Source organism: Crocodylus siamensis, chromosome 1 (assembly GCF_052110815.1).
Source record: "Crocodylus siamensis isolate JL-2025a chromosome 1, ASM5211081v1, whole genome shotgun sequence".
In the NCBI taxonomy this organism is placed as follows: domain Eukaryota; kingdom Metazoa; phylum Chordata; order Crocodylia; family Crocodylidae; genus Crocodylus; species Crocodylus siamensis.
The window spans coordinates 416,523,459-416,535,555 of NC_143395.1; the positions used below are offsets into that span (position 1 = coordinate 416,523,459).

Sequence of the window (12,097 nt, forward strand, 5' to 3'; positions counted from 1 at the left end):
AGGTATCTCAGTGTACCCAACCCTCCCCCCTCCTGCAGCAGCCTGTGGCCGAGTTGGGGTGGGGGGTAAGAGGCCGGATGCGAATCCAGCAGTGGTGGCAGGGGGAGCATTGGTGCCCCCTTGCTACAGCACTGGGCATCCCCCCCCCCCCGGCTGGTGCCTGGAGGCCATGCCCCCCTATCCACCCACCCGCCCCGTCGATACACCACTGTGTGCATGGCATTAAAAAGTTACTGCACAGCATGATTTTTTATTGTGCGCGGCTGCACACACATGCAGCCTAGAGGGAACGCAGGTCCAGGCCAGGACCAATGATCATCTGAGTGTCAGCTCCAGCCTAGAGCTGTACTGGGATCGGAAACAGGCCCAGTGTAATCAGGGGCCAGAGTCAACAATCAGCTCATTTTCAGCCCTGGCCCCACTCCTGCAGGCATCTGGCTTTCTCCTTGCTGTTGCAGGGGGAACCCAGGATCATGATGAAAATGCATGTACGCCAGGGGCCTAAGACACAGGGCTGTCAAATGACTTGCCAAAGGTCACACTGGAAGTCTGTGGCAGAGGAGGGGCAGGAGCTTTAACTACTGCCCTAACCACTCTTTCTCTCTGCTGGTGTTGCCTGTTGGGTCCTGCAGCTTGCGATCTGTGAGGCTTGTACCTCTGAGGAGAGGGGTCTGGGCCTGGTTGGTCAGGAAAGGGCCTGTTCAGGGGGCCACACTGGGTGCCTTTCTGTGGCACAGCTCTAAGGAAGGGACTCGTGGCTGGAGCTGCAGCTACAGTTGCAACCCCAGCAAAGTAAGAGCTGGCAGTGGAAATTTCCACTCTTTGCCTTCTGGTTCCCTAGAGCTCCTGCAGTCAGATTTCTCCAGCTGTTCCCAGCAGCTGCCCTGTCTGTGCTGGTTAATTGGATCTCGCCGAGTCTCCCTGGGCTGACGCTCCTAGTTACTGCTCTGAAAACCCTGCACATGCTTTAAGCAGGGGGAGAGGGGTCTCCCCAGCTCACTGCTCCCGCTTGCTTTCTCCCTCCTTACTCCCGTCCCTCCCATCCCTTGCTCAGTGCTGCCAGTCTGGTGCTGTGACAGCACCCACAGGTCCCTCTCATGACAACACCCAGACCCCTTCTGTCAGCTCCCCCACACCCTTTCCCCTCTCCCAGTCACGTCTGCTTGCTAGTCCCCTTCCTCTTACCCTTACCCCCTTGTCCCATGGCTCCTTGAGCGAAGCAGGCCCTGCTCCTTTCTCCCTTGGCCTCCTTCCACCTACACCCTCCATGGCCCAAAATGCTGTCACATCCCCTGCTGTGTCGCCCTTAGGGCCTGATCTAGAGTCCAGTGAAGTCACTCTTCAGACTCAGTAGCTTCCATGAGCTGCGGTCTACACCTCTAGGTTAGGAAGTCGCATGGGCAGGGTACAGGTCTTCACCCTGGGGGCCAACAGATTAGAGCTGCTGCCAACCCCAAGGTGCGTCACGCGTTGACTGCTGGGAGATGGAGCTTCTCGGGCTGTTGATTTCAGTGGGAGAAAGGTCTGTCAAAGGCCTCTAAGGCACAGTGGACATGTCTATACATGCATTTAAGCACACCTAAATTTAATGCGCATTAGCTTAATGTTCATTAAGCTGCTTTAGGCAGGCATCTACACATGCAGGTGTTAAAGAGCCTTAACACTGTGTATGTGGACCGACTTGGCTTGTCACAGTGTTAATGCGCTTTAACGCATCCACCCATTCATTAATGTGCTTTAACTATTCGCACCTAAATTTGATACCTGCATTTTCAGGTATCAAATTTAGGCACAGATAACCTAAATTTGCCCTTTTTAATGCGCATTAAGGGTGCGCACGTGTAGATGTATACTCGTAATGTGCATTAACTTAGCCTAATACATATTAAAGTGTTGTGTATAGACGCGTCCAAAGCACCCTCGCCCCACCAGTGCAATCAGGCCTGCCCTTGACAAGCGCTTGCTCATCATAGCAAGTCACAAACACTGGTTTGCAGCTTCCTAGAGTAAACCATGCCAGAGCAACACATTGTTCTGCATGCCCACAGGGCAGGGCAGGAAGTTGTGGGCTGAGATTATCACAAGCCAGATTTCGATGGGCTCTTAGGAAGAGCCTTCCCTTACACACATGGCTGAGGGGACCTGTGTTGTTAGCATCCTGTGACTCATGAAGCAACGAGGCCAGAGCATGCTGGCACAGCCCTGCTGAGTGTGGCTTCCTGAGCCTTTACTCCTTGCAACCTCTTGTCAGCAAGTAGCTCCATGCTGGACTTCTGGTCCAATTCCAGCATGTTGTGAAAGTGTGGAGCTCATTGCCACTGGATGTTGTGGAAGCTGAGAGTTTAGCCAGGTTCAAAAGGGGATTGGACACATACTTGGAGGAACTATTGAGCACGGGAATTAGGGATACAGCCTCTGAATCACAGCTTCCAAGACGTTAAATGCTGGAAGCCACAAGTGAGAGAGGAACAGTGGGAAAAACTCTGGTCGTGCCCCGTTCACTCTCCCTTTTAGCACTTGCTCTGTGCTGCTTTGTGACACAAGAGACTGTGCAAGATGGACCTGTGGCCCGACCCAGGAAATCTTAGTTCTTATGGTGACTGACAGCTGTTCCATTTTCAAGTAGAGGAGGTGAGACGGGTGCAGTTTTTGAGCTGAGCCCCACCACACTTGTATTCAAGGGAATGGTTTCAGTTCATATGGGTTCACTGACACCCCTCAGAAACCCTCAGGACATCTGGGGTCTCCCAGGGCGCTGGCTCCACATTTTAATCCTTTTGTCGTTTTTGCAGGGTTACATGAAGCCTTTGAAGCAGCCAGAAAACTCCATCCTCTGCGACCCCTCCCTGGTGGACGAGATCTTCGACCAGATCCCTGAGCTGCTGGAGCACCACGAGCAGTTCCTGGAGCAGATCAGCGAGTGCGTGCAGAACTGGCACGAGAAGCAGAAAGTGGGAGACCTGCTGGTACAATCTGTAAGTGCAGCAAAGATCCCCCCACACATGCCACCTGCCACGGCACCCCGGGGGGGGCTGGCTGGGCAGGGATCCTGCTGAAGGAGGTGTGACCATGACTAAAGCCTGGCTAAGCTGTGAATTCCCAGGGCCAGAGCTGCGCCAGATGTGAAAGTGAGCTGTGGTTTGCTTGGGATCTGAGCCCAGGTTACGCCAACTCAGGTCCAGGATCATGGAACAATAAAGCTCTTAATGCAAACGTTCAGGAGAGCCAAGCAGGTGTGATGATGTGACAGTGGCCCCATGGTGGGCCAGTGTCACGCTTGGCCGTATGAGAGGAGTGAGAGCAGGAGCAGGAATCCTTGTGTTCTTCCTGCTCAGTTTCCTTCCAGCTCTTCCAGATTTACATCAGTGTGAAACAGGATCTGTCCTGCTGATTCGAGATTACGCTCATTGGCGACACGTAAGAGGTGCACGCGGGTGCACATGCACCTCCTGAGATCAGCCGTGCACCCCCTGGAAGCACCAGCCATGAAACTGGAAGTGCACTTCCAGTTTTGCCACTGGCTCGGCGCTCGGCTGCTGGGGGATGCCCCCCGGTTGGCAATCGGTTTCCGCTGGGGGACCATTCTCCCTGCCCCCCATTGGCGATCTGGTGTCCCCCCCAGACTCAGGATGCACCAGTCGCCCATGATTACGCTGGCTGGGTTTGTGGGCTAAATGAAAATCCAGCCCTGCTCTCTGTGCATCTGGGTTCACGTCCTGCAGTAGAGATCCCCACCTCCGAATGGAGCTGACGGGGAGTCCTTGCTGTGCCAGGGCGAGCGGAGGCCAGCTGGTTCCTGGCATGGCTTTGCTGGTTCCACAAGGCAACAGGATACGGCGGTGCTGATAGAGAGCAGACAGGCCGGCTGGGCACTTGCTGCTGGGTTGTTTCTGTGAAGTCTCCTGCTTCTTCCCCAGCATCAGAGCATGTTTTAGGGGCATCAGGGCCTCACACTCCTCTTTCCAGCTCTGCCACAGACTCACGATGTTATCCCGAGTGAGACACTTTCCACCCTGCTGCCCCCTTCTCCCTCTGTGATTGAGGGGCGATGATAACCACCACTCAGAGGAACTCAGGCTTCTTGAAAGCTTGCGAAGTGGGACCTGGGCCTGTCTGGAGTAAAAAGGACAGCCCCTGAGCTCACTTATTTCCATACATATAAAGATACCACCCCTCCTGGATTTTCTTGCTGGGCTGCATCCCACAAGGAGGCACTGAAATGTGAGTTTCATCCCAAACTTGGACAGTTGGCTGCAGGGACCTCCTACCTCCAATTAGAGCATCCAGGTCCCCTGGGACAGTGTCTACACTAGAATTTAGCACCAAAACCTCCCAGTCCTTGCTCTCCCAAGCAGGTTGCACATGAGGTGACAGTGGCAACGATGCACGTGCTGGTGTAGACAGGCATCCTCCTGCTACTAGTGCCTGTGCACTGCGTCAGGGTCAGCAGGACCTTGGTTTACAGCGGTCTAGGAAGGCGCTGCTGCAGGTGGACAGAGACCTTCCCTCACATACTGCAGTGGCATATGCCCTGCCTGGCCCACCCCCCAGCTCTCTGGGGCGGGGGTCTTGTCCTGTACAGCCCAGTGGCTAGCAAACCTCAGCATCTCCACCTGTGAGAGCAAATGCAGTTACCTCCGACAGGGCCTGGGACATCGCCCCCAGCAAGGCAAAGACAGGACATGCTGAGCTGACCTGCTACAGAGCACTATGCCAGGATGCTGCCTCACGCACCTCAGTATGGTGCAGGTATGAGACACTGAGCTGGGTAGAGAGGAGGGGTTTGCGGGAGACCCCAGCAGCCAGACCCTGCTCCCAGAGCCCATGCCATCAGGGGCAAAAAGACAGAGCCCTTACAAGCCAGCGTCCCTTCTTCCCCAGCCCCAGATAAGGTGTCGGGGGCTCACACATCTCCCATGGGTGCTTTCTCCCTAACAGGCTGGCTGGGGTCAGCCCGCATTCATGATTCAGCTGAGCCAGGTGTGTCTTGCAGCGGTCTCAGCCGCTGAAGTGGGAGGCAGGTTGATGCTGTGGCTGTAGCCTGGGCCTGGATGCATTGTGCCAGGCTCGTGGGTTTGCCACTGTCTGGTTGGAGACGCAGCGGGAGGATTGTCCAGCCTAGGGCAGGGGAGATGCCCCTCCTCTGTCACAGGGGAGTTGTCTTAGACCAGATTCGGCTGGCTCAGTCCAGGCCCTGGCCGCAGGCCTCTGCACGGATGACAGGTGCTTTGAGGAGTGCGACACAGACAGGCACAGGCATTGCTAGGGAAGGCACGATTGACTCTGGCAGTACAGAGCAGGGGCACTGATGAGGACCAGAGGGATTGATCTCATCACAGGGGGATCCTAAGGGACCATCTCATTGCCAGGATAATTCTCTGCCATCACCACCACTTCTATATGCTGCGTGTTGGGTGGCACACCCAGGGCGACCTTTGTGGCTGAGATATGGGCCCTGAGGCTGTGAATGAGATGGAGGAGGTAGAGGGCTGAAGATGCAGCATCGGGTGCTTGTGGATGCCTGGTTCTGCTTACATTCGTATACCAGGAGCGTTGTGCAGGCGTGTATGAAGACCCGGTGATACGCATGCGTGCGAGTGTGTGGGTTCTCTCTGGCTTGTAGGGAGGCCTGAGTGAGCTAACGTGTGCCACAAGCTCTCTCCTAACATATCTGTTTCACCTCCCAGTTGTGTCCTGCCTGACGCCAAAATTGCTAACTCTCCAGACTGGTTTTGTTGACTTTGGGGCACTGGTTGGACAGCACCTTGCACCGCAGGTCTGATCTGTCACGGAGAATGATGGGTGCTGAGGTGATATAATAAATATGAATAGCAAAGGCAGCAATAAGGTGCGTGGAGATTAACATAAAGCCCTCAGTGCAGGTTTGCATGGCTCACTGCAGAGCAGGGATATCCAGCCAGCCCTAACCCAGCCAGCTCAGGGCTGGATAGCCATGTAGTTGCAGTGCCCCAGAGGTTGTGCCTCCCAGGCGAGGCTCCTTCTGATGCCCGAACTGCTCGGGCATCTCTGCAGAGAAGACATCCGTCAGGTCCAATCCCATTGTTAGATTAGTACAGATGCGGGGGGGCACGGCCTCTATATGGGATCTCTTGAGTGTATGTTAGCAACCTTTTATAGAAGCAAGACGTCGGCTGCCGTGGTTCCCCTGGTTTGCCTGTGGCAGGTTCAGGTGCTAGGTCCAGTTGACAGCATCTTCTGGAGAGTTTCGATGGTGGATTGTATAGGTTTCGATAGGGACGATCCTTCCTTGGCCTTGGCCCCAAGCATCTCATTGTATTGCAGCCGATTCCTGCCAGGTGAAGACCGCTGAGCTCCCGGCCCTGCCATTATGACTTGGTGACATTTGACCCCAGATCCGCTCAGGTGTGACCTTGTGCAGTCACTGCAAAGCGGGGAGGAGGCGCGCCCTGCTGTAGATTGAAAGGCTTGGACAGACAGCAGGAGAAACCCAAGGCGGTCACCCCGTTTGGGTGGTCAGGCGGACTTGGTCCGAGGCGAGACGTGCCTGCTTTGGAGACCATCTGACCCAAGGCCTCTTCCGTCTCATAGACCAAGCTGCCATGAGCTTTGCCAACTGGAAGCTGCAGCTGCACAAATCTGGACTAAAGTTTGCATTTTGAACCCTGAGAATTACCCGTGGATTAGCTCCCGGAGCACAGGGGACCATCCGCTTGCTCAGTGGAAATCCTCTTAAATCGAGCTTGGATGTGTTTTCCTAGCAGAAGGACTCTGGTTGTAGCGTTGGATGTGAGGCAGGGAGTGCTTCGGAGAAGCCCTGCGGCAAGTGGAGCGTGAGAAGCCAGACGAGATGATCACCGGGGCCGTGCCTGGCTCCCACCGTATTGTGATAGACCTGCCGGGGGGACCGGAGTGGGGAGTGCGATTGGCTTCTTCGTAGTGCCAGCTCAGCCCCGAAGCCTGAATCGGGGACCCCAGGCATGGCTGTCTTCCTGTTGCCTAATTGATCCTGCTGCCCCTTGTCAAGGTGTCAGCTCCAAGAGCCAGTTCTTCCCCCTCCACCTGCTCCTTGGAAACCTAACCAAGTAAATGCTGCCTCTTAAATCAGGGGTGCTGCAAAAAACACAGCTGCAAGCTGCCTGCCAGATGTGCTCTCAGCTGTTGCTATGTGAGCCACATCTACTCAGCCAGCAACAACAGAGCAAGGTCATTGACACGGCTGCTCCTCCAGCCCTGCCGGGGCACCCAGACCTGTGCCGTCCTGTACCCCATGCTTGCCGGTGCCCCCTGCCCCCCATGCCCTTCGCCATTCTGCCCAGGGGAGGACTGCGTTGGTGATGCTGCTGCCTGGATCCACTGCACTTTGTGGGTGGCAGCCTTTGATCCAAAGTGACTCATCCACGTCACGCACAACACATGCGACTGAGCCAGCAAAAGGAGCCAGGTCCTTGACTCAGACCCCTGCGCCTGTGCTCGGGATAGCCGGAGAGGCACTCCAGGCATGTTGTGACAGAAGCTTCCTGTTACCGAGTGGCCCTTTGAAAAGCCTTTCCTGTTAGACCAGGGGTTGCAGTCTTTGTAAACTACTTGAGATGTGTGAGGGGCTGGTAAGAGAAGCAGTGAGGGTTTGAGAAAGACGGAGGGTTAAGGGTGCCGTGTTGGAAACCAGGAGCAGGTGGATGGTGGGGGAGAGGAGGGCCTCCATGCATGGCTCACAATGCTCTTGATTAGCGATCTGCTAAACACAGAAGCAAAGTCCTGGGGAGTCTTCCAGCCTGTGTGATAAAGCATCGATCGGTCCAGCCCCCTGCACCGTGCCCAGCTGTGCATTCCTGCTGCGTGGGCAACCAGCCCGAGTGGAAGCAGCGGCCGGCTCCTGGGTCAATATGAGGTTAAGGCTGGAGGTCAGGTGAGGGGATTGTACCAGCCCCCACCCTGCCCAGTCTGGTGACACACGCTCCTGCACACTGTGCTGCTACTTAGGATCCTTCCTGAGCATCTCCTTGGCCACCTGAGTCTCCCTTCTGCATCCGCACGCTACCTTGCTGCAGTTGTACACACAGCACGGATGGAGAGACAAGCAGTGGGCAGACCGATTCCTCTAAGGGGTCTGCTCAGGAACAACGGGCAGTAGAGACAGCAGCTGGGCTAGAAGTCAAGTGCTGGCAGACCTCCTGGGTTGAGTCCTTTAACCTGGGTGGGGTCCAAATACACTGCAGGGGAGGCAAGGATTAGAGGGAGCTTGGCTTTCAGCCTGACGCCCTCCTCCACCTTCCCTCCTTACAAGCCCTCAGAGGAAGTGCTTTAGGTCTGCCCCTTTCATGCTCTTTTCTTGGTCCCCCCAGCCTGCAGACAGACGGGAAGATAAAGGCTGGGAACAGCCCGCAGACACAGCCTAGCCAAATAAAGGAGGGAGAGGAACCACCAGCCCAGCGGGTCTCCTTCTCTTCTCTGCGCTCCTTTTGCCTTGTGCTAAACCTGGGAAGAGAGAGTAATGGGTGGGAGTAGACAGCCCGCCCCTCTGCCGCTGAAGTCTGGACACAGACCTGTCTGGGGCCTGGTGGCTTCCCCCCGCCACCATCTCATCCGCATATGGCTTTTATTGTAAGAGCCACCCCAGGACATCCCCTGTTAACTCCGTGCAGTGGCGTCTTGTCCATGCCAGCACGTCCTAAATGGATCGGGAGCAGGAGGACCAAGGAAGGGCCCTCCCAGCAGTGTTTCCAGCCTTGCAGCTGGAAGGCCAGCAGGAAAGCGGCCCTCCTTCCCGACCAGGCGTCTGCAGTCCATGAGTTGTATAGAGAATGGACCTAGGGAGGATGGTGCTACAGCAGGAAAAGCCACTGGCAGCACTGTAATGTCCCCTGGGCAATGCTTTACTGTTATTTTACTTTAGGTTCATTTTGTCATTTCCAAGCCAGCCCCTGTGCACCCTCACGGCCCCCTCTCTCTGTTTTGCTCCCCACAGTTTTCCAAGGACATCCTGGTGACCATTTACTCGGCCTACATCGACAACTTCCTCAATGCCAAGGACGCTGTGAGGATAGCCAAGGAAGCCAGGCCAGCCTTCATGAAGTTTCTGGACGTAGGTCACCATCCCAGCAGCAGCCACCAATGAGCTGATTCCTTTATGTATTGCCAAGGGAAAGAGAGGGCTATGGCATCGCTCCAGACCTCAGTTGGTGTGAAGCGGTGCCCCTCCAGACCCCAACTGGTGTGAATTGGTGTGACTCCAGACCCCAGCCAGTATTACTCCAGACCCTGGCTGTTGTGCAGCCGCATTTGCTCCATGAATTCTTTGGAGCACTTTTACACCAGGTCCTGGGATCTGAACAAAGACTTCTCCCTCCCTGTCTCTCATCCTCTGCGGCACGGCAGCTGGAACTTGCCTGATTGTAGAAATGCCCATGTGCACTGGACATCCCCATGGAGATGCATGATGGGCCACATGATGCCTTCATGGGCAAGGAGCAGGTGGGCTCAAGTTCAGGCAAACTAGGGAACTTAGATAGTAGGGAGAGGGACCCAGAAAGCACCCTCCTAGCAGTTAAGATGGGCACCGTCTGCCAGCCCTGCCCATTCCCATGGGATTGCACCTGGAAGCCAACTGGGGTATTTGCCTAGCTCTTGTGCGTTGCCTAGGGGCACTCAGATGAGATGAACATGGGGCTGCCAGACTGTATGACACCCAATGCCTATCCTGGACCAGCATCAGGTGCTTCAGAGACAGATAGAGGATGATCTGCCCACATATTTGCTCTTATCCCGGCCCCTGATAGACACCAGTTTCACATCCCTGAGAATGGTCATGTTGAGACTTGGCCTTGACCCTGGTATCAGGACATCCCCTGGCATCCGGGGGCAAGCCCTGCCACTCCTCATCCCCATTCCTAACAAGGACCTGCCTCTGTCCCTCCTGGTGTTTTGCAGCAAAGCATGAGAGAGAACAAGGAGAAGCAAGCACTGTCCGACCTCATGATCAAGCCTGTGCAGCGGATCCCACGCTATGAGCTGCTGGTGAAGGTGAGCGGGTCGGGGGGGCGAGGTACTGCAGGCCACTCTTGGCATGTCTGTGATTGCAGTATCCCCACTGAGCTGCTTGGCTCAGGGAGGGATGCCGTGAAGCAGGAGAGCGGGGCAATGCAGGGGACAGCGGGGTGACAAGGCAAGATGCATGATTTCCTGAAGTCCAGGAGAGCTGGTAGAACTGTTGCCCATGGATTTGTTCACACTTGGGTTGAGATGTCCTGTATTTATGGGGAAGGGGCTAAGCAAAGACCATCCCCGCCCCCAGCCTTTTCTCTCCAAGATAGCTGGACTCAAGCCTTGATCTTCTGGTGTGGAGCTGAGCTCCAACCCCGCGGACCCCTCTGTAGGTAAGAAGCTCAGGCCAGGGGCTACGGGCAATGTAGCTCCCTCTTTCCTCCATGCATATTGACAAAGCACAGGGCTTTACCCACGTGCCAAGAGAGACCACCCAAGGCTGGCACTGGTCATCAGTGCACTGAACAGAGACCTGCGAACATGACTTTTCTAATGGAGGTGGCGAGATCTGGGGTCTGAGAGTCTTACAGGCATCCTCTGAGAGGTCTGCAGTAGCAGCCGAAACCAGTCATGTAGCGGGGGTATTTTGCGTAGGTCCAAACTTGCATTTGATCTCTGTCATCTGGAGGTGGAGAGGAGTTAGGAGAAAGCTGCACTGGGCAAGCAGCTTCCTTCCAGGGTTGCATGCGGTGAAGTACCGGCCAGCATGTGCACTGCTGACCTCCACTGGGTGCAATCTGAGCTCCTGTCCCATGTGTCATACACCCTGCAGCCAGTGGAGATTCTCCGTGAGTTCACAAGGGAGGGGTGTGTGAGGTCAGAGTTGGATAATCTGTGTTCTCTCTGCCAGGGCACACGGCACCTACTGTCAAGTAGTAGGCGGGTATTAACGCTTTATATTACCCTAGTGGGAGAGTACACAGCAGGGGAGCTAAGGAGTAGAGCAGTGATTCTCAACCAGGGTGCTCTGAGATCCTTTCCAGGTGTGCTCCAGGGTGCCACTCAATATTAGCACTATTAGGTGTGCAAACACAAGTCACAACAAAAAGCCAGAGGTTGCAGATAAGAATCCAGAGTGTCCCAAACAGTCTGCCCTGCTCTGGGCTTCCACAGTTCTTTGCAGCAGAAGACTTGCTCTCACATTTTTCCAGTGAAGAAACAAGTGAAAGCAAAGAGCTGGCATTTTCCATGGAGTGACTTGAGTCTAATGAGCAGTTCCTCGAGTCTGAAAAGGTTGACAACCACTTGCGTAGTGGTGGAAGGCTGCAGGATAAAGGATGCCCTTTTCTCTGTGTTTGTACAGCACTGAGCCCCATGGGGTTCCTGCCCCTGACTGGGGATCCTTGGCACTGTGGTGATATCAATGATATGGAGTAATATGCACTCAGAAGCAGGTGTGATGAGTGTGTGGTACAAGCCTAAATTCATGGAGAGAGCTGTGACCAGCTCAAACTCTGGGATCCCAGACTCCCAGACTTTCACCCCAAACAGTGCATTTTGGGTTTCTGTGCCACTGAATGCATTTCCATCGCTTGCCAGCAATCAAAGCCGCTCTTTCTTTCAGCTCTGCTTACTGTATTGGAAGTAGGAGATGAAGGAGCAAGGAGTGGAAGCCACGTGGCTACATTCAATGCAACTGCAAATGTGGCAGACGAGCCGAACTTCTCTTTATTAGCAGCTTTGCACAAATCACAACTGTGGTGATAACCCTTCTACATGCAAAACCCCTTGGCTTGTTTGTGGGGTCATGTTGGCTGGCATGGCCAGGCAGCGAGTGCATTGGTCGAGTGACCTTCCTGTTCTCCTGATGACACAGGCCAGTGCTGCTGTGACTAGGACCTGAGCTTTTATTTCTCAGACCAGAGCTGAGTTGGTTGAATTGGGATCTGGGTCCTAAACTTCCCTGAAGTTCAGAGATATGTGGTGTAATGAACGGAGGCCCAGCCAAGGTAGGTCCCAGGCTGCAGCTGGAGGTAATCCAGGGGATTGGGAAGAGTCATTCCTCAGGAGAAGGCCCTGCTCACCCTGGCTTTTATAAACTAGGACAGACAGCAGCAAGCTATCTGGGCAACAG

General features: G+C 54.9%; 1 protein-coding gene across 1 annotated transcript in view; it reads left to right on the forward strand.

The window, feature by feature from the left end:
• Nucleotides 1-12,097, forward strand: part of ARHGEF17 (Rho guanine nucleotide exchange factor 17) — a 191,592-nt gene that overhangs the window by 140,003 nt on the left and 39,492 nt on the right. The window contains exons 5-7 of the mRNA XM_090054560.1: nucleotides 2,793-2,975; nucleotides 8,948-9,064; nucleotides 9,910-10,002. Of these exons, the coding sequence (XP_089910686.1) occupies nucleotides 2,793-2,975; nucleotides 8,948-9,064; nucleotides 9,910-10,002 (393 nt within the window). The remainder of the gene's footprint in view (nucleotides 1-2,792; nucleotides 2,976-8,947; nucleotides 9,065-9,909; nucleotides 10,003-12,097) is intronic.